The following is a 21,397-nucleotide window of genomic DNA, read 5'->3' on the forward strand; positions in this document are numbered from 1 at the left end:
ATGTCAAAGCCTAGTTAAGGAAAAACAAAAAAACATTTAAAGCCGTACTTGATCAAATATTTTTGTCATTTTAAAAGGGAAGTGAGAGTAGAAAAAGTATGAAATAAAGGAGAAGTTAATAATGTATCCAGACATACTTGTTGTCTGCATACATAAGGATTTATTTTTTCTAAAGCTACATGGTTCACACTACTAGTTTTGGTGCACGTTACTCGGTTTTAAATGATTCATCATCTTACAATACTATTATTATAAGACTTCTTTTATAAGGATATATACCAATTTCAGCATGTGATATGTAACGTGCCGAATCCAATTCGTACTTAATAGGCTTAATGAGGAAAGAATGTAAGTATGAATATTCAATGTATGAAGATTAATTTGTGTCTAAATTCATTCTGACTATTGAAACTTATATAGCACTTGTTGTCCTCACTGAGAAACCAATAGTCACTCACTTTTTATTTTGGTACACAATAGTCACTCACTTTTAGTACATTGAAAGAGACTTATAACATTGTTTATTCTATTGTGACTCAGCAGCAACGCAAAACATTGGATCCGTCATACCGTAGCATCCAAATATTTCTGAACAACAATGTTAATATTATGTTGTGAACAACAATGTAATGAACACGAAGTGTATACGAGTACGATTGGGTGAAGATCGATTTACCCTCATGTGATGATGTTTTGGTCGGTTATAGGGTTGAGTGTGAAGTCATGGCCGAAATCATATTGGATTAATGTTGATATTATGTTGGGTTTAGGGCAATGTTGACATCAAGCTCAAATTAATGTCGGGATTAGGTCTAGGGCTAGTGTCGATCGAGCTTGGATCTGATTTTGGGGGCATGTCTCAAACCCAACTATGAAAGAAGTTAAAATAACATTATAACATATTATATATTTTAAATGGATAGGTTTAATATTCATCAATATGTGATGAATAGTTTGATTAATTTTTATTAAGTGGGTCATGAGGGAACTGGAAATATATAATAGATTTTTCTCTTTTAATTGTCCCCAACTAACTAATTTCATCAACACCTAGCTGTATATAACATTGTTATTTTATGAAAGGGAATTAGCATGTTGATTTATGAGGAAAGTCATATATTCGAACCCTCTCACCTAGAAAAAAAAAGAGTAAAGTCATCTTCAAATCAATTGGTTATTTATATTATTGACTCAGAGATTCCAATAAACATCATGCCAAAATGTTTATACTTTGACAAATTCATATGTCCAAGGGAAAAGAATGGCTAAAGGATGATGACATGGTTATAAAGATGCAGCATGACTATGACAAAAAATGTCGACACTTAAACTAAAGTTTATTCTAAAACCAAAAATATAAAAATAAAACTAACAATTCTTGATCTCCATCATTTGCTACATGTGAGGCCATACAGAAGATAACTAGATAAGCCTGAAAAGAAAAGAAAAAGTTAGGGGAAATCAGAAAGATAACAAGACATAACCAAGAGAGAATGACAAGCTTTTTCGTATAAATGAAGCAATAATAGAAACATATGTTGTTTAATATGTTGAAACCTAGTTGATATGCTGAAAATTTTATTTTAAAGGTTTGCAAACATGGGAATGACAATGTCTTACACTTTGAAAAACATTAGTGACTCGTTAATGCTTATGGTCCTCAAAAAAATTGGTACTACCATAGGTATTTTCTCATCTTTTGGTAAAGAACTAATCACTTTCAGGATTCGTGGTTGTTCCATCCAACAAGTGTCACTCTCTAGAATCGAACATTGACCTTTTGGTCACCCTGAGAATCTATGGTCCCAGATTTGGTTTGTTATTTTATGTTACATTTGGGTTCTTATTTTTTATAGATCTTTTGGGAAACATGAAGTCATTGGTTGATAATAATATATTCGTAGTAGTTTTTATGCCGTCCAAATAATGCTTATAGATCTTACCATGCGTGCACAAGAAATGGAAGTGCACAATCAAAGTTCAAGAACAGCCTCTTAATATCTCTTGAAGAGTTTTACAAGCAAATAAATGACTTAACATGAAAAATGATAAGCATTCATCATCTAATGCTGTTTTAGGCTTTGCCTTTACAATTAATCAAAGAAAGCACAATCCAAAAGTTCAAGACCAAAATATTAGGTGGTGTACAATGTGAAATGGAATAGTGCTGTACTACATTAGAAGAAATCGAAGAATGTTATATATAAACTCGAATTTGACAATCAACCTTCACGCTTACCTTTTTTGAAAAAAAAAAAGTCCTGAGAAATAAAGGACATGTTAAATGTTATAATTTTGAAGAAAAAAAAACATGTTTCCATTTCCTTCTTCAACAATTATTCAATTATAAACTTTAATTACTAAAGTAATAGTCAGTGATTTCACTTCATATATATTGTTTGCGTTTTTTTCCAATAAATTTTATGTCAACAATATAAATACATTTAATTGGTAGACTTTGTCATTAATTATTACAAAGACGTGTAAATAGTCATAATGAGTATCATACAATTGTAAATACTCTAAAAAATTAAAATAAATTAGTAACAGGTGTTACATTATTTAGTAACAAGTCCAACCATTCAATGGCCCAACCATAAGCTAAATGAATATTTAGCATTTGAAAAATGTTATTTCCTCCTAATAAAATTTGCCTAAGAATTCTCCCTACCTTAAAATGTGATGTGTCATTTGAAAAAACACATGTCAACTCTGAGTTAAAAATGATACATCATTTTTCCATGATTAAAATTTTTATCCTAATTTGTTAGGAAAATATAACATTGTTATATTTTTTATTATTTCATTCAATACAAGGTCAAAGTCATAATATAATGGCAAACTCTTCCTCTATGCCAACTTTTCCTACAAAACCCAAAATCATGAGATCCATGCCAACTTTCCTTCCAAATCCGAGATGGATTAGATAAGAGATTTGAAAACTAGTATAAATTATGATAAGATAAATGGTAAGATAATTTTATAATTCATATGCATATGCATAAGACAAAACTACCCTTATTGCATTTAAAACAATTTTGACTAAACGGTGAACAGTGATGATAATAAGGAGTGATAGCAATTGTAATAGAGGGTAGACATATGTTGTCCAACACTTTGTGTCATTCCATGTATTATGATGTATTATGAGCTTGTGATTGGTCAGAAAAAATATATTTAAATTAAAATTTAATTATTAAATATTTTTTTAACCAATCACAAACTTAACACATAGAGTGATACAAATAGTGGGACAACATATGTGCTCACCAATAGAGGTGGTGATAATGGTAATAATAATTGTTGGGAGATATTCATACATGTATTATAACGTTCTTGTATAAACTAAATTAAATAAGTATATAAGTGGATTTAATACCATGTTTTAATACAAAATCTCAAGACATAAGGTTTATGAGTCTATCCAGTTATATGTTCTCCAGTTCATCAATTTTTACAAAGAATTCTTTTTAACATTCTGAATATCCAACATTCTCCTCTCAAGTGTGAGTTCCTCTTATTGAGTATCGAATAAACTAGAGCTTAGTTCTCTATCATTGGCTTATCTAGTTGTCGTGGTCATCAATGAAACATGATGTCTTGACCTCTTATCGGGAATACTTTCAACACAAATATCTCATATGGATCTATCGATCACTTGTCGATTTAATACTCAGTTGAGCTTCGAACATATCGACTCCCATATCACTTGCCTAGAGATCTTCACTCATGAGTTATAACATTCTTCCATGAACTAAGTTAAAAAAAACATATAAATGGTTTTGACATCACATTTTGACCCAAAACCTTAAAACATTATGCATATGAGTCTATCTATTTATATAATCTTCAATTCATCTATTTCTACAAAATGTATGACTTATTCTTCACACTTGAAATATCCAACACAATAATAAATTAATAATAACGGTGATGATTATAGTGTCCAAGGATAAGGGTCAGATTGAAAAAAATTGCACTATCCTCACTAACACTAAGAGAAATGCAAAAATATAAAATCTTTGCCTTTGGTTTAGTTGGACAATCAGTTGATTTGGAAACATGTTAAGCTTATGTCCTCAATCCTGAGAGGGCGAGAGAAAAGAGATCCATTAACATTCTTCACATCTCATTGCTGATGGACCCTTAGAAGAACATCATGCTGAAAGCTGTGACTATTCTTCGTTTTCTTTTTCAAAAATATGACACAACCATGTCATAAGCTAATAGGATGCAGTAGTGTATTATGTTTACTATTTATGAAGGCTATATGTTGTTCCCCTTCAAAATGATCTATATCATATATTTTTTTGATAGTAACTCAGGCCTATATCCAATTGACACCTCAGATATGAAAGTTATAAGATTGACAATCACACTTCTTAAAAGGGATAACCACGTACCACAAATGCGAAGATCTACCCACAAAAAAACTTGGTTGTGTCCTAAAAGTATTTGCCTCCAAAGTTTGTCCGCAAATATTAAAACTCATTTGGAAATAATAATGTCATTTCCATCTTTCTATACGTTGACATGGTCATAGCCTTGGCATGCACATTGTTCTCAAACCACAAACTCTGAAATTCAGAAATCACAAGATATCCTTTGTCAGCAGACTCTAATTAAAATCCCACCGAGGCCATAGAATTTGCAAATTAATTTTCAGATTTCACACCAATAACATATTAATCTAGTGATTTATAATTTACTAGATTTCTATGTGAATCAAAAAATCTTAAAGACTCAATTATTGTGAACTGATATTTATTGTGAAGGACAACTATATATCTAAAAAGGTGATTCCACCATAATATCCAACCCAACAATTTCAAGTTTTCTCTCCATTTCTATATAATTTATTAAGCATTAATTAACTTTTTTTAATGTCAATATGTCACTATCTAGTTATTTGACCAATTACTCGATCATTAAATCCACGTGTACTAAATTCAATAGATAGAGAGAGAATCATGACTCCATCAAATAAACAAAAAAACTTAAGACTTCAAATTTCCCTTTAAAGCTATTTATTTATCCCCAAGTTGTTCTCTATGAAATAGTTGCCGATAGTGATTGATGAAAGTTTTAAATTGTGTAATTTTGGAGTTCCTGGGTTACCACCATCATCACATTTGCAAACAAAAATATGGTGTCCTAAATTATATCTAGTACCAATGATATTAAAGTAAAAATTGAAAAATACTAATGAATGTTTAAGTTTTTAATAGATATGACATATTTTTATTAATAAAATAAGATTTAAGACATGGTTTAGGACAACGATATTATTTGCATTTATCCATAATTTTTCGCAATTAAAGAAAACATAACATATTCTCAATCAGTTGTGAAATTTAAAACATTTATTTAATACATAGGGATTAACTCACATGAAAAACAATATATTATTGTAAAAAATTAGAATATTTAATATTAGCTATTGGACCTTATTAGAAAAGTTAAAAGTTAAAGATGTCATGTACATGGTTATCATGCTACAATAACTAATTTTTAATCTTAACTATTCATGATATGTCGTAAGATTAGATTTATTGTTCCCACAATTTTATATGAGAATTGTTCTCATTTGAATCACTCCCTATATATATATATAATAAATTACACTAATACTCACGAGTTTTAATGAAATTACACAAAACAATCACTTTTTTGCATATTTTTTGTATGTACACAAAGCACTCATATTTATATTCATATATTACACTAACTACACATGCATCATGAGAAATAAGTGTGACATTTGAAACAAAAAAAAATGATAAGCGTGATTAAGTTAAACAAAATATGGTATATTGTAGAAATAAGTTCAAATAGTATACGAGTAAAAATCTCTTCATAATTTTTTATTAGTCTATACCTATATTGTAAGTTATAACAAACCAAAAATAATTAAAAGACATCGACTTTTATATTATTTTGACTTATCTCGACAGTATACCATATTTTGTTTAACTTAAGTTTATTACTTTTTTTAAAAAGGTTACACTTATTATTTGTAGAGGTAATCAATGTAATGTTTGTATATAAATTATGAGTTTATGTATGTACAGAAAATAAAGAGTTGCTTTGTTGGGCCGAGTAAGGCTTATCCTTTATCTCGACCCTAGTTGTCGGTAGATCAATTTTTTATCCCAGATCCAGTCCTAGACCTGAAGCTAACCCGACCACAAATATCGGCTGAGACAACCTTTGAACTCGAACCCAATTCTAGACCTGATTAAATATAATAGATAACTCTTTTAGATAAAGTCTTCTCAATATTTTACTTATTATTATGGATATGTAATTTGACATATAGAATGATATATGTATATATATTGTTAATAATGTATATATATGAAAAATTAGATAATCAATGTTATTTTAGACTGAAGAGATATTATTACTTTATACACAATTAATAGAGACACGTATAAATCATGATAAATGAGTAACCATAAAATGAGTCAAATTGAATTATATTTGTTCCTTATCCTGCTCTAAATATTGTTTGAGTCTAATTTTTTAACTCACCACCAGACCAATAAACCCTTTGTGTTGAAGTTAACTTAGGTCCAAAAGAAGAAAGATCAAGGAAGGACGCCCTTCATGTCAAATTGAATAAAAAACACAGCAGAAAGATTCCTATGTTTTCAACGTTCAATTTTAATTTTTAAACATCGGTCACTCAATCAACATAAGATTCTTTCAGTGTCTTCTTCTAGAATATTAAAGTTGTGGTAAAATGATAGGAGGATGAAACAATGATGTTGATTTTATCATTGAAGTATAGGCTATCCACGTAATAATTTATTAATACAATTCACTAGACAGCTAGCTATTACTTTGTCAGAATTTGCTGGATGGAGTTGACATTATATTTAAAATGAAAAATTGTTTCTTCCACACCTTTTTCAAAGGTGCACAAGATGCCGGAAGAAAAAGATATGATTCACGCTCTAATATAAGAGGAATAAAAATACATTGTATAAAACTGTCTGAAATCATGTTTAATACCAATAATTTGGATTTGGAATATGACAAATATATTTTCATTTGTAGGAGATAAAATTTTAAACTAATTTAAAAATAAGATATTTTTAATTTCAAGAAGATGAATATTGTTTTAAAATTTCAAATTACATTTAGAGGAAGTATTTAATGACTTTCATAATATCAATATTAACCTAATAATTGCAAATATATTTCTCCTTTGGTATCTTGGTTCACATACAAGTAATCCAATCTCTTAACTTATCTTTTCATATATCAATTATTAAAACTTAAATACAATAGGAGAGTTCACTCATGACTTGTGGAAGTTATACGGTGCTTTTGATTTATAATGTATCTTTTAATCTTTGACTAATTAGTATTACGTGACTAACTCATAGGATATAATATGGAAGTAGGATCAAACAATGTTTTTCTTCTCAAAACAAAAAGGTATAGTGTCGATTGTCTTTTTCTCATGAAGATTACGATATTTAGAAAGTGTAATTAGTCATAAATCACTCATAATGAGAACTATCAAATTATGGGGCTTGGAGTGGTCTTGGAAGAAATTTCAAGACTCTTCAGAAATTGAAACATTCACATCTTTATGACTAATTGCTATATCATCATTGTCTCTATTCTGAGTAGCATTCATGTGGTTATAATTTGTCTTCTGCTGCTGGTCAAACATTTTTTTCAGCTGCCTCCCTTGTTCCTCAATTCGAAGTTGTAATGTTCTCTGAATCTGTACCATGAAAGTAAATTAAATGAAAAGTTGAAGCTAGGAAATATCATTATTGTAAAGTAGTGTATTGAATGAATATATATTTCAAGCACCCCACTGAGGGAGTCTCATGCACCGCGCCATTATTTTCTTTAGTGCCTAAGCACATTGCATAAGGAATAAAGAAATAGAAATATTGTATAGAAACGTAGATTTTAGACTCTTAATGTATGCAAAGATATTATTTTTCAATGTAATATTTTTATTTTGAATTCCTTATATTTAACATTCATCTTAAGTAGTATTAGAACAGGTCTAGAGAATAGGAAACTGTTCTAGGGAGAAAGAAAATTCATAAGAGAAAACAATAGCATTGGTATCAAGATTTTAAATAATGGGTGTGGTTGCGATTTCAGAAACCCTCAAAACTTTGATGTTTCGGACAATTATAGACATATATGCTGCCACACTTTGGTATCGATATGGTTTCGGTGACTCTAAAATACTAAACACACCGGAGTCAATAGTGGTTGCGGAGCTGGATTTAAAACCTTCATATATGTACATACCTCTAGCTGTTCATGAAGACGCCTTTGAGCATCTAATTGCAGCTGAAGTGTCTCTCTAATTTGCATGCCACTGCATATCAAGAGCAGTGAATTTAGTAGATTATAGACTAACAGCTTCTGAGGTCAATATGAAATCAACAAATTAACTTAATTTTAGTACTGGAATTTTAGGAATATCTCGGTGTTTAGGCAAAATAAGTAAGTAGCATTACGTTTTGACATCAAGATGATGCACATCCGCCATATCGATTCTTTTGTCAGATTTCCCTGAAACAGGTAACAATGTTTTTGGTTCAGTGTGAGGGATGAACCAGATAGTTTGAAAGAGTATGAACAACAAGGGATGAAGGGAATTGAACATAATGTATAAACCATCAGAGAACAATCAAATAGTCACTCAAATCCTAAAAGTCTGTTTGCGAGTTAGATTTTAGAGGTGAATGAAGGGTAAATAAAGGCTTCATAACCATGAAATACACTTGAGCAATGACTCTGAAGCCTTTCATTTCCTTCCCCGTGAAAACCCAACTCACAAAATGGACCTAAAGTCTAAAGAGACAGACAGTTCACTGAATCTTGCTAACACATTATTACTCTATAACTCAAGCTTTCTACTACATTAATGGATATAATTGGACAAGAAAAAGGACAAGTTATTATCCTGTGCATTGACAAACACTACAACAATTAACAAAAACATTTGGTTATCATCTTTAATATAGCTTTTGGGCTAGTTCTGAATAAGAAAAACACTACTCCATAACAAATAACAAATCACTACAACAACTAGTTCTAAACAAGAATAACTAAATTACCTTGAGCTGGCTCTGGCATGTATCTTGCTATTCTATACTTTTGCAAATGACTTTTGACATGGAAGATGGTCAATCCATGTGAGTCCATCATCTTCAATATAGCTTTTGGAGTTGCTTCTACAGTGAAGTAACAAGTCTATCAGAAACTGTATAATTTGTTTTCACAATTGATAAATTTAGTAAATTGTTTACTCTCAGCGCCACCGAGGCGATTCACACACTCAACAAACTTCTCATGAAGATCTCCAGTCCATCTAATTCGTGTTTTATTCGTGACTATTGTTCCATCAGAAGCAGGATTTCCTGAACTAGTTGACCCATTTCCTGTCAAAATTGTTGTTGATTTCTCATTCCAAGAAGATATGTTCATTTGTGGAACAGGCAAGTTATAAGAACCATAAGCTACCTGAAAAAGTATGCAATAGTATAAGCCACTTGAATCATAAAATGGACATGTCAAAATCTATAGAAGGAGGGGTTTGTGAAAATACATAACTGTGTTATGATCTTGATTTCCTTCAATAGGAAATGATGAGCTTCTGTTTAGTGAGGAAGTACCATCAATGAACAACTTTTGTTGTTCAATTGGAATGAACTTGGTAATAGGAAAATTACCACATGGGTTTTTATTGAACTTTTGAGGTGATGTACAACATTTGTTACTATTCAATTGAGCATTAACCATTCCTTGCAAAGTGATGGAGTTGCACAATTCAAAGTTGGGTTCAGGTTGGTTTGCTGAATCCATGAAAATATTTTCCCTGGGAGATTGATAGAAAGGGAATTCCAAATCATTGACCTTAGAGATTTCAGGGCTCAAAGAGTGACTATTATTACTTCCACCTTGGCAATCATATTCTAAGAATCCCATACACCTTTCGGGTGCGTAAAACGCAGAAGCCGGTGACTCAAATCGGCTGATAACTGTGTTAGATGACTTAGCAGTGCTTATGTATGGTAGCTGTGCTCCTCCTCCTCCTCCAACTCCGGCCATTTCGAGTGGCTGATTGCAACTTCTCATATTCCAAGTTTGAGTCATATCAAAATATTCACAAGAATAATTGACAAACTCGGAATTCAACTCCCCATTTAGTCCATGACTGTGTTGAATCAGTTCATGGCAATCAATCTTGTTCTGGTTCATGGACAGGAACTCAGATATCACACAAAATTTGGACTTAATAGCAAGGAAAACTAATAAATATATCTTCAATTTTTATATGGTAGCATACATAACTCTTTGGAATTTCATCATAATCAAGGAGAACCAAATGGATGGAGAAGAAAAGAAGAGATTGGAAAGGTAAGTATTGTTTGTAATGCTAAATTGTGGCCTATAGAATAAAATTCTCCCTTTATATTCTGACAAGACTTCAGATACAAGATTTGAATCTAATTGTCTAATTGCTACCGTGCAAGGTCATTATTCATTAGTTATTATTCTTGAGAAAAAAAGGATAAGAATGAATAGTAAATGCATTTATATAACCAAAGTACAGAACATAGAAGCAAACAAATAGTTTTTTGTCTAATGTTGTCTTGACGTGATATTTAAACCAAATGTGAACAGAATCAGATGAAGAAGAAATTTAAATTAGATGAGTCATCAGTGAGAGGTTAAAAAACAGTCCTAAAATATTTCTAAATATTATTGGGTCAATGGATCATCTCAAAATTGGAGAATATTGGTATGGGCATCCATAGTAGAAAAAACTTTCAAAATCTTTTAAAATGAGGTTTCGAAATCATTTGCATTGGAGATGTTATTCTAGGTGATGTGGAAAAAAAACAACACTAAAAATTAAAAAAAATATGACATGTCATGATTTTAATAATTGAATAAAATAATTTATCTCATAATATAAAAATATATTTTATTCTCTATAAATAAATAAATTGAATGCAAGGAACTAACTAATCTTTCTCTTTGTAATTTGTAGATGCATGTTGTTGGAGTCAATGACTTTCCTTTTTCCTCAATAGAAACTCTGGAAAGTGCTGAGTACTAGTTGAAAAATATGACAAAATGTAAAAAAGAATACAATTTATATAAATAAATTGCAATCTTTATTCACATACACAATAAATTTAAAAATAATTGAACAAATTAATGTAATAAATGAATTTAAAATTATGAGATCCATCAAACCAAACATAATGCTAATGTAAATATTGTAATGTAAATAATCAGATAGTGCTACACAACAAAGTTCAAAAGATACTTGTCGCTCTCTAATGTGATAAGTTCATCAACAAGTAGTGCTTTTTAATTGTTAAACCTTTGAAATAACAATAAAAAACAGTAATTAATTAGCTAGTCAATTAATAATAAAAAAATATTACAAGTTTATGCATATTCAATTAGCTTGGACTACTAATCTTTAATTTGTTTTACGACAACAGGGAACGAACATATTTCTCATTACATAATATCCATACCTTTTGGAACCAAATTGCTTTCCACACAAAAAAGGATCATATTCCAAAAAGAATATAAATGAGTAAAATGTACAATATTATGTAAGTAGTTTATGTATAATAGATTGAATCCTGGGTTTTGACTACTTAGATTAGGTTTAATCCATTCAAATTTCTTTATCTCAGTACTCCAACGTTCACCTGATATGCATTGATGATGTCCAAACTTATTCATTCAAGAATAGTTTTGTTTTTTAAAATATAATATAATTATTTATTCTCTTTCTTCCTCATTTCTCTCCTATCAAACAATATAAAAAATTATTTATTTTCTCACATCTAATTTTCTCTCTCTCTATTGTCTCTCTCACATGTTTCTCTCTTCCCATTTTCTTTCCACAACGAAACAAAGCACAAGTACAACAATGATAATTTATAGAAATCAATACCTTAAAATTAACAAATCATATCCAAAAATATACATCAAATGAGTATTACAATCAATCACACCAAAGAACAAACTTGGCTAAGCATTTCCATACAAATTCAGCAAGAAAGATGAAGAATAATACAATCCAAAGAGAAGTGATATTTCCTCCATGAGCATGGCTCAACTTCATCACTCATATTCTCTCACCTTTTATGCGAAAAAATAGTGTGTAAACTAAAATTCATATCATTCTTCAGTTTTTTCAATCCCCTTTTAGCAATCGAGTTTTTATAATGGCGTTGGGTGCAGGGGCAGTGAGCTGAGCACAACCTCTTCGTCTGGCCCAAACTTTCAGCTACTCAAGTTGCGCTTGACACATCTTCCATGCTCAACGTTACTATGCTGAGCACGACTTCTACGATGGGTGCAAGTCAACTAATTCTGGTCTTGATCAAGTTTGACACCAATCTTTGCTTATTTTAGCTCCTTTTAAGTCCTGAAATATTATGGAAACTCAGATCATAGGATTCAATAATTCATCAAATTTCCAAATATGAATGATGAAGTTAATATTTAGAATTAAAATGTGTTAAATTAGTCTTATAAATTAAGGTAGTTTTCACAACTAACAATGCCATGAAGAGAGAACAAAGATTCATGATTGAACTTTGGTTGAGTAAAGATTGAGAGACCGAGAGAACTTTGAGTAAGTTGTAGCAATATTGACGACACAAAGTTTCTTTGAGTGAGAGAACTTTGAGAGTTTCATTCTCAGGGAAAAAATATATTAAGTTCTTCGTTTTAATTTTGCTTGAAACTAAACTTTCTACACTAGGTGTATACTAAACTAATTTAGAAATAAAAATAAAAATATCCTCATATCAAGAGATAAATTATCTCCTTCGTCTATGTTGACAGACAATTTAGTGTATAAAAACTACCAACGGTGTTGCGAACAAGTAAAAGGGTAAGGGATTATCGTATCCACTAGACTTGCTAAATCTAGTCTTTCAACAATTAACTAAGATGACTTTCAAATGGGTTTTTAATGTTGTTTAGTTAAGATGTGAAATTACAATGACTAAAGATGTTGGAATTTAGATGCGGGATTAACTTCATTCATTTCAGTAAATTTGGTAATGATTAAGCAAACAAACAAGTATGACTCTTACACAGTATTGAACCTCAAAATCACTAAAAGCTAATACTTTAGTCAATTTAGCAACTCATGAAATAAAACTAAAATCCTTACACACGAGATCGATAATTATAACTCATATACACACCTCTATGTCTAGCAATCTATGCATATAAGTTGAGTTTGATGCACTCCTCAATTGTGTTAGTCTCCAATGTCTTGACCTATATCAACACTGTATGAAAATAGCTATATGTCTAGCAAGTATAATGGTAAAATTAGACTAAATGAACCGTCAAACTTACCTCTGAATCTAGTAGTCTATGCCATCTAGAACTTCTTCACTAAGTTCGTTTCCTAAAATGTACTAAGCAATTCTCAACCACATAGTAAGCATTAAGCATGGCAATAATAATTCATAAAAAAAACAACTTCAATTCATTCGTATTAAATTCTAAATATTACGTGGATGGATAATAAGACCAATTCCAGCAAGAAAACAATCTAGGTAAGCATTTTTGTATTTAACAAGGTAAAAGAGCAATTTAGAAAATCATAAGTCATGAAGAAGTGTCTTCTTCTCCATGAACATACAACAACTTCACCACTCACTATATCCTATTTCCAACTCATAAATCTAAGAACTAGAGATATTAGAAACCATCCTAAGAAGTATCCTAAAACAACTTTCTAACTTCCTACCTACTAAATATGAGATCCAGAATATGATTTTCGACATCTTGGATCTCTTTTTATCATTTGCGTTTTTGTATCTACGCTGAGCACAAGGATGGTGTGCTCAGTGCACCTCCTTTTCTGAGTGTGGCTTGCATTGGGCACACCTCAAGTGACTTGTGGCCTTTACTTGATTTATGTCATTTAGCACCATTCTTTGTCTATTTTGCCCTTTTTATGTCTTGAAATGTCATAGAAACTCAAATCATAGGATTGGTGCAAATATTCATCAAAACTCCAATTAAGGGTAATTAGAATTAAAAGGTGTTAAATTAACCTTATGAATTAAGATAATTTTCATTCATAACATTCCACTAAAATTATGACATGTGTCTTATTTTCATACTTTCCTCATTGGTTAAATATAATTTGATTGATTTTAATTTTTTTTTTACATTTGCCAAAAGTCAACGGATTTCAATTCCTTTAGAATAATTATAAAATTGACACGCCATTTTATTTAAATCGGTTATACTACCACCAATTTTAAATTATATTTTTTCCACTGGGACTGTAATATAGTAATTAAATGTTAGATGAAGATACTGGTATAAATTCAGAAATAAATAGATCTGCAATTATTCTTATTATAGATTCGGATGAAATAACTTTTAGCCACCCAAGCTAAATATATATACACATCTAAATCTTCTAAAAAGAAAATATATTATATTCTTAAAAAAAATGACATTCTTATTGGGAGAGATACTTCTTGGAAGGTGCAGCTACACATGTTAAAAGAGATTATATACTTACCAAAAAATATAAGTAGATATCATTGATAATACAAAAGAAAATCACAGTTCCATTCCTTGACATTGCATCGTGCAAAGAGTGAAACACATGTGTTGTCCCATAAATAGTGTTACTCCATACACTATTGGTGATTAGTTGAAAAATATATTTAAATTAAAAATTTAATAATTAAGTATTTCATTGATTAATCACAAAACAGTAATATAGTAATATACAAGGTGACACACCTTTTGAGACAAAACTGGAAAGAGCGTATTTGAAAAGTGCATCTAATTTTTCTATATTCATCTTAAATATATATATATGTATATACACATCTAAATCTTCTAAAAAGAAACTATACTATAATCTTCAAAAATCACGTTCCATTGCTTGGCACTGCATCTTGCAAAGTGGGATATCGGAAATTACCAGAAAAGTGCATCTAACTTTTATATTCATCTTAAAAGGGCAATGGAACTTTAACTACATGATTCTCAGTATAGTGTTCAGTAACCTTAATGGACTTTCCATTACCTAAAGGTTAAGAAAAAAAGATAGTGACATATTCAGTGCATTCACATATGCGCTCTCACTTACTTCTTGTCATTGATTTTTCTATATACTTATTTGTTACCCCTATTCTTTTTCAATTCTTCGAATTTTACAGCCTCCATGATATAAAGTGACATTTATTTCCAAATTCTTTTATCACGTGTGGCTATATCGAATCGCAGCATTGAAAATTTTCTTTATTGTGACATAATATAAGAATGATATATGTATATATATTGTTAATAATGTATATATATGAAAAATTAGATAATCAATGTTATTTTAGACTGAAGAGATATTATTACTTTATACACAATTAATAGAGACACGTATAAATCATGATAAATGAGTAACCATAAAATGAGTCAAATTGAATTATATTTGTTCCTTATCCTGCTCTAAATATTGTTTGAGTCTAATTTTTTAACTCACCACCAGACCAATAAACCCTTTGTGTTGAAGTTAACTTAGGTCCAAAAGAAGAAAGATCAAGGAAGGACGCCCTTCATGTCAAATTGAATAAAAAACACAGCAGAAAGATTCCTATGTTTTCAACGTTCAATTTTAATTTTTAAACATCGGTCACTCAATCAACATAAGATTCTTTCAGTGTCTTCTTCTAGAATATTAAAGTTGTGGTAAAATGATAGGAGGATGAAACAATGATGTTGATTTTATCATTGAAGTATAGGCTATCCACGTAATAATTTATTAATACAATTCACTAGACAGCTAGCTATTACTTTGTCAGAATTTGCTGGATGGAGTTGACATTATATTTAAAATGAAAAATTGTTTCTTCCACACCTTTTTCAAAGGTGCACAAGATGCCGGAAGAAAAAGATATGATTCACGCTCTAATATAAGAGGAATAAAAATACATTGTATAAAACTGTCTGAAATCATGTTTAATACCAATAATTTGGATTTGGAATATGACAAATATATTTTCATTTGTAGGAGATAAAATTTTAAACTAATTTAAAAATAAGATATTTTTAATTTCAAGAAGATGAATATTGTTTTAAAATTTCAAATTACATTTAGAGGAAGTATTTAATGACTTTCATAATATCAATATTAACCTAATAATTGCAAATATATTTCTCCTTTGGTATCTTGGTTCACATACAAGTAATCCAATCTCTTAACTTATCTTTTCATATATCAATTATTAAAACTTAAATACAATAGGAGAGTTCACTCATGACTTGTGGAAGTTATACGGTGCTTTTGATTTATAATGTATCTTTTAATCTTTGACTAATTAGTATTACGTGACTAACTCATAGGATATAATATGGAAGTAGGATCAAACAATGTTTTTCTTCTCAAAACAAAAAGGTATAGTGTCGATTGTCTTTTTCTCATGAAGATTACGATATTTAGAAAGTGTAATTAGTCATAAATCACTCATAATGAGAACTATCAAATTATGGGGCTTGGAGTGGTCTTGGAAGAAATTTCAAGACTCTTCAGAAATTGAAACATTCACATCTTTATGACTAATTGCTATATCATCATTGTCTCTATTCTGAGTAGCATTCATGTGGTTATAATTTGTCTTCTGCTGCTGGTCAAACATTTTTTTCAGCTGCCTCCCTTGTTCCTCAATTCGAAGTTGTAATGTTCTCTGAATCTGTACCATGAAAGTAAATTAAATGAAAAGTTGAAGCTAGGAAATATCATTATTGTAAAGTAGTGTATTGAATGAATATATATTTCAAGCACCCCACTGAGGGAGTCTCATGCACCGCGCCATTATTTTCTTTAGTGCCTAAGCACATTGCATAAGGAATAAAGAAATAGAAATATTGTATAGAAACGTAGATTTTAGACTCTTAATGTATGCAAAGATATTATTTTTCAATGTAATATTTTTATTTTGAATTCCTTATATTTAACATTCATCTTAAGTAGTATTAGAACAGGTCTAGAGAATAGGAAACTGTTCTAGGGAGAAAGAAAATTCATAAGAGAAAACAATAGCATTGGTATCAAGATTTTAAATAATGGGTGTGGTTGCGATTTCAGAAACCCTCAAAACTTTGATGTTTCGGACAATTATAGACATATATGCTGCCACACTTTGGTATCGATATGGTTTCGGTGACTCTAAAATACTAAACACACCGGAGTCAATAGTGGTTGCGGAGCTGGATTTAAAACCTTCATATATGTACATACCTCTAGCTGTTCATGAAGACGCCTTTGAGCATCTAATTGCAGCTGAAGTGTCTCTCTAATTTGCATGCCACTGCATATCAAGAGCAGTGAATTTAGTAGATTATAGACTAACAGCTTCTGAGGTCAATATGAAATCAACAAATTAACTTAATTTTAGTACTGGAATTTTAGGAATATCTCGGTGTTTAGGCAAAATAAGTAAGTAGCATTACGTTTTGACATCAAGATGATGCACATCCGCCATATCGATTCTTTTGTCAGATTTCCCTGAAACAGGTAACAATGTTTTTGGTTCAGTGTGAGGGATGAACCAGATAGTTTGAAAGAGTATGAACAACAAGGGATGAAGGGAATTGAACATAATGTATAAACCATCAGAGAACAATCAAATAGTCACTCAAATCCTAAAAGTCTGTTTGCGAGTTAGATTTTAGAGGTGAATGAAGGGTAAATAAAGGCTTCATAACCATGAAATACACTTGAGCAATGACTCTGAAGCCTTTCATTTCCTTCCCCGTGAAAACCCAACTCACAAAATGGACCTAAAGTCTAAAGAGACAGACAGTTCACTGAATCTTGCTAACACATTATTACTCTATAACTCAAGCTTTCTACTACATTAATGGATATAATTGGACAAGAAAAAGGACAAGTTATTATCCTGTGCATTGACAAACACTACAACAATTAACAAAAACATTTGGTTATCATCTTTAATATAGCTTTTGGGCTAGTTCTGAATAAGAAAAACACTACTCCATAACAAATAACAAATCACTACAACAACTAGTTCTAAACAAGAATAACTAAATTACCTTGAGCTGGCTCTGGCATGTATCTTGCTATTCTATACTTTTGCAAATGACTTTTGACATGGAAGATGGTCAATCCATGTGAGTCCATCATCTTCAATATAGCTTTTGGAGTTGCTTCTACAGTGAAGTAACAAGTCTATCAGAAACTGTATAATTTGTTTTCACAATTGATAAATTTAGTAAATTGTTTACTCTCAGCGCCACCGAGGCGATTCACACACTCAACAAACTTCTCATGAAGATCTCCAGTCCATCTAATTCGTGTTTTATTCGTGACTATTGTTCCATCAGAAGCAGGATTTCCTGAACTAGTTGACCCATTTCCTGTCAAAATTGTTGTTGATTTCTCATTCCAAGAAGATATGTTCATTTGTGGAACAGGCAAGTTATAAGAACCATAAGCTACCTGAAAAAGTATGCAATAGTATAAGCCACTTGAATCATAAAATGGACATGTCAAAATCTATAGAAGGAGGGGTTTGTGAAAATACATAACTGTGTTATGATCTTGATTTCCTTCAATAGGAAATGATGAGCTTCTGTTTAGTGAGGAAGTACCATCAATGAACAACTTTTGTTGTTCAATTGGAATGAACTTGGTAATAGGAAAATTACCACATGGGTTTTTATTGAACTTTTGAGGTGATGTACAACATTTGTTACTATTCAATTGAGCATTAACCATTCCTTGCAAAGTGATGGAGTTGCACAATTCAAAGTTGGGTTCAGGTTGGTTTGCTGAATCCATGAAAATATTTTCCCTGGGAGATTGATAGAAAGGGAATTCCAAATCATTGACCTTAGAGATTTCAGGGCTCAAAGAGTGACTATTATTACTTCCACCTTGGCAATCATATTCTAAGAATCCCATACACCTTTCGGGTGCGTAAAACGCAGAAGCCGGTGACTCAAATCGGCTGATAACTGTGTTAGATGACTTAGCAGTGCTTATGTATGGTAGCTGTGCTCCTCCTCCTCCTCCAACTCCGGCCATTTCGAGTGGCTGATTGCAACTTCTCATATTCCAAGTTTGAGTCATATCAAAATATTCACAAGAATAATTGACAAACTCGGAATTCAACTCCCCATTTAGTCCATGACTGTGTTGAATCAGTTCATGGCAATCAATCTTGTTCTGGTTCATGGACAGGAACTCAGATATCACACAAAATTTGGACTTAATAGCAAGGAAAACTAATAAATATATCTTCAATTTTTATATGGTAGCATACATAACTCTTTGGAATTTCATCATAATCAAGGAGAACCAAATGGATGGAGAAGAAAAGAAGAGATTGGAAAGGTAAGTATTGTTTGTAATGCTAAATTGTGGCCTATAGAATAAAATTCTCCCTTTATATTCTGACAAGACTTCAGATACAAGATTTGAATCTAATTGTCTAATTGCTACCGTGCAAGGTCATTATTCATTAGTTATTATTCTTGAGAAAAAAAGGATAAGAATGAATAGTAAATGCATTTATATAACCAAAGTACAGAACATAGAAGCAAACAAATAGTTTTTTGTCTAATGTTGTCTTGACGTGATATTTAAACCAAATGTGAACAGAATCAGATGAAGAAGAAATTTAAATTAGATGAGTCATCAGTGAGAGGTTAAAAAACAGTCCTAAAATATTTCTAAATATTATTGGGTCAATGGATCATCTCAAAATTGGAGAATATTGGTATGGGCATCCATAGTAGAAAAAACTTTCAAAATCTTTTAAAATGAGGTTTCGAAATCATTTGCATTGGAGATGTTATTCTAGGTGATGTGGAAAAAAAACAACACTAAAAATTAAAAAAAATATGACATGTCATGATTTTAATAATTGAATAAAATAATTTATCTCATAATATAAAAATATATTTTATTCTCTATAAATAAATAAATTGAATGCAAGGAACTAACTAATCTTTCTCTTTGTAATTTGTAGATGCATGTTGTTGGAGTCAATGACTTTCCTTTTTCCTCAATAGAAACTCTGGAAAGTGCTGAGTACTAGTTGAAAAATATGACAAAATGTAAAAAAGAATACAATTTATATAAATAAATTGCAATCTTTATTCACATACACAATAAATTTAAAAATAATTGAACAAATTAATGTAATAAATGAATTTAAAATTATGAGATCCATCAAACCAAACATAATGCTAATGTAAATATTGTAATGTAAATAATCAGATAGTGCTACACAACAAAGTTCAAAAGATACTTGTCGCTCTCTAATGTGATAAGTTCATCAACAAGTAGTGCTTTTTAATTGTTAAACCTTTGAAATAACAATAAAAAACAGTAATTAATTAGCTAGTCAATTAATAATAAAAAAATATTACAAGTTTATGCATATTCAATTAGCTTGGACTACTAATCTTTAATTTGTTTTACGACAACAGGGAACGAACATATTTCTCATTACATAATATCCATACCTTTTGGAACCAAATTGCTTTCCACACAAAAAAGGATCATATTCCAAAAAGAATATAAATGAGTAAAATGTACAATATTATGTAAGTAGTTTATGTATAATAGATTGAATCCTGGGTTTTGACTACTTAGATTAGGTTTAATCCATTCAAATTTCTTTATCTCAGTACTCCAACGTTCACCTGATATGCATTGATGATGTCCAAACTTATTCATTCAAGAATAGTTTTGTTTTTTAAAATATAATATAATTATTTATTCTCTTTCTTCCTCATTTCTCTCCTATCAAACAATATAAAAAATTATTTATTTTCTCACATCTAATTTTCTCTCTCTCTATTGTCTCTCTCACATGTTTCTCTCTTCCCATTTTCTTTCCACAACGAAACAAAGCACAAGTACAACAATGATAATTTATAGAAATCAATACCTTAAAATTAACAAATCATATCCAAAAATATACATCAAATGAGTATTACAATCAATCACACCAAAGAACAAACTTGGCTAAGCATTTCCATACAAATTCAGCAAGAAAGATGAAGAATAATACAATCCAAAGAGAAGTGATATTTCCTCCATGAGCATGGCTCAACTTCATCACTCATATTCTCTCACCTTTTATGCGAAAAAATAGTGTGTAAACTAAAATTCATATCATTCTTCAGTTTTTTCAATCCCCTTTTAGCAATCGAGTTTTTATAATGGCGTTGGGTGCAGGGGCAGTGAGCTGAGCACAACCTCTTCGTCTGGCCCAAACTTTCAGCTACTCAAGTTGCGCTTGACACATCTTCCATGCTCAACGTTACTATGCTGAGCACGACTTCTACGATGGGTGCAAGT

At 30.6% G+C, this 21,397-nt stretch overlaps 2 protein-coding genes across 4 annotated transcripts; both read right to left on the reverse strand.

Moving 5' to 3' along the window:
* LOC109329086 (myb family transcription factor PHL5-like) lies at positions 7,492 to 10,581 on the reverse strand. 2 transcript variants are annotated; one of them, XM_019562755.1, is made up of 7 exons: positions 9,739 to 10,581; positions 9,601 to 9,675; positions 9,297 to 9,510; positions 9,105 to 9,221; positions 8,502 to 8,556; positions 8,290 to 8,359; positions 7,492 to 7,741 (listed from the first exon to the last, which is right to left on the reverse strand). In XM_019562755.1, exons 1-7 carry the CDS (start codon positions 10,246 to 10,248, stop codon positions 7,568 to 7,570), a joined length of 1,215 nt encoding a protein of 404 aa, XP_019418300.1. In that variant the 5' UTR covers positions 10,249 to 10,581; the 3' UTR covers positions 7,492 to 7,567. The 2 variants fall into 2 exon arrangements, with proteins under 2 accessions (XP_019418300.1, XP_019418299.1); XM_019562754.1 differs by having other exon boundaries at positions 9,601 to 10,581.
* Positions 16,505 to 19,594, reverse strand: LOC109329085 (myb family transcription factor PHL5-like). 2 transcript variants are annotated; one of them, XM_019562753.1, is made up of 7 exons: positions 18,752 to 19,594; positions 18,614 to 18,688; positions 18,310 to 18,523; positions 18,118 to 18,234; positions 17,515 to 17,569; positions 17,303 to 17,372; positions 16,505 to 16,754 (listed from the first exon to the last, which is right to left on the reverse strand). In XM_019562753.1, exons 1-7 carry the CDS (start codon positions 19,259 to 19,261, stop codon positions 16,581 to 16,583), a joined length of 1,215 nt encoding a protein of 404 aa, XP_019418298.1. In that variant the 5' UTR covers positions 19,262 to 19,594; the 3' UTR covers positions 16,505 to 16,580. The 2 variants fall into 2 exon arrangements, with proteins under 2 accessions (XP_019418298.1, XP_019418297.1); XM_019562752.1 differs by having other exon boundaries at positions 18,614 to 19,594.

The sequence above is a fragment of the Lupinus angustifolius genome, chromosome LG16 (assembly GCF_001865875.1).
Source record: "Lupinus angustifolius cultivar Tanjil chromosome LG16, LupAngTanjil_v1.0, whole genome shotgun sequence".
Classification (NCBI taxonomy): domain Eukaryota; kingdom Viridiplantae; phylum Streptophyta; class Magnoliopsida; order Fabales; family Fabaceae; genus Lupinus; species Lupinus angustifolius.

What these genes read in the sequence shown, in the direction of transcription:
- LOC109329085 (XM_019562752.1), bottom strand. Translation starts at nt 19,261, where the DNA reads ATGAACCAGAACAAGATTGATTGCCATGAACTGATTCAACACAGTCAT. An exon ending in GAAATCAAGATCATAACACA is followed by an intron (nt 18,524 to 18,613) that starts GTTATGTATTTT and finishes ATACTTTTTCAG; the next exon opens with GTAGCTTATGGTTCTTATAA. An exon ending in GTCTTCATGAACAGCTAGAG is followed by an intron (nt 16,755 to 17,302) that starts GTATGTACATAT and finishes TTCATGGTACAG; the next exon opens with ATTCAGAGAACATTACAACT.
- LOC109329086 (XM_019562754.1), bottom strand. Translation starts at nt 10,248, where the DNA reads ATGAACCAGAACAAGATTGATTGCCATGAACTGATTCAACACAGTCAT. An exon ending in GAAATCAAGATCATAACACA is followed by an intron (nt 9,511 to 9,600) that starts GTTATGTATTTT and finishes ATACTTTTTCAG; the next exon opens with GTAGCTTATGGTTCTTATAA. An exon ending in CATCATCTTGATGTCAAAAC is followed by an intron (nt 8,360 to 8,501) that starts GTAATGCTACTT and finishes CTTGATATGCAG; the next exon opens with TGGCATGCAAATTAGAGAGA.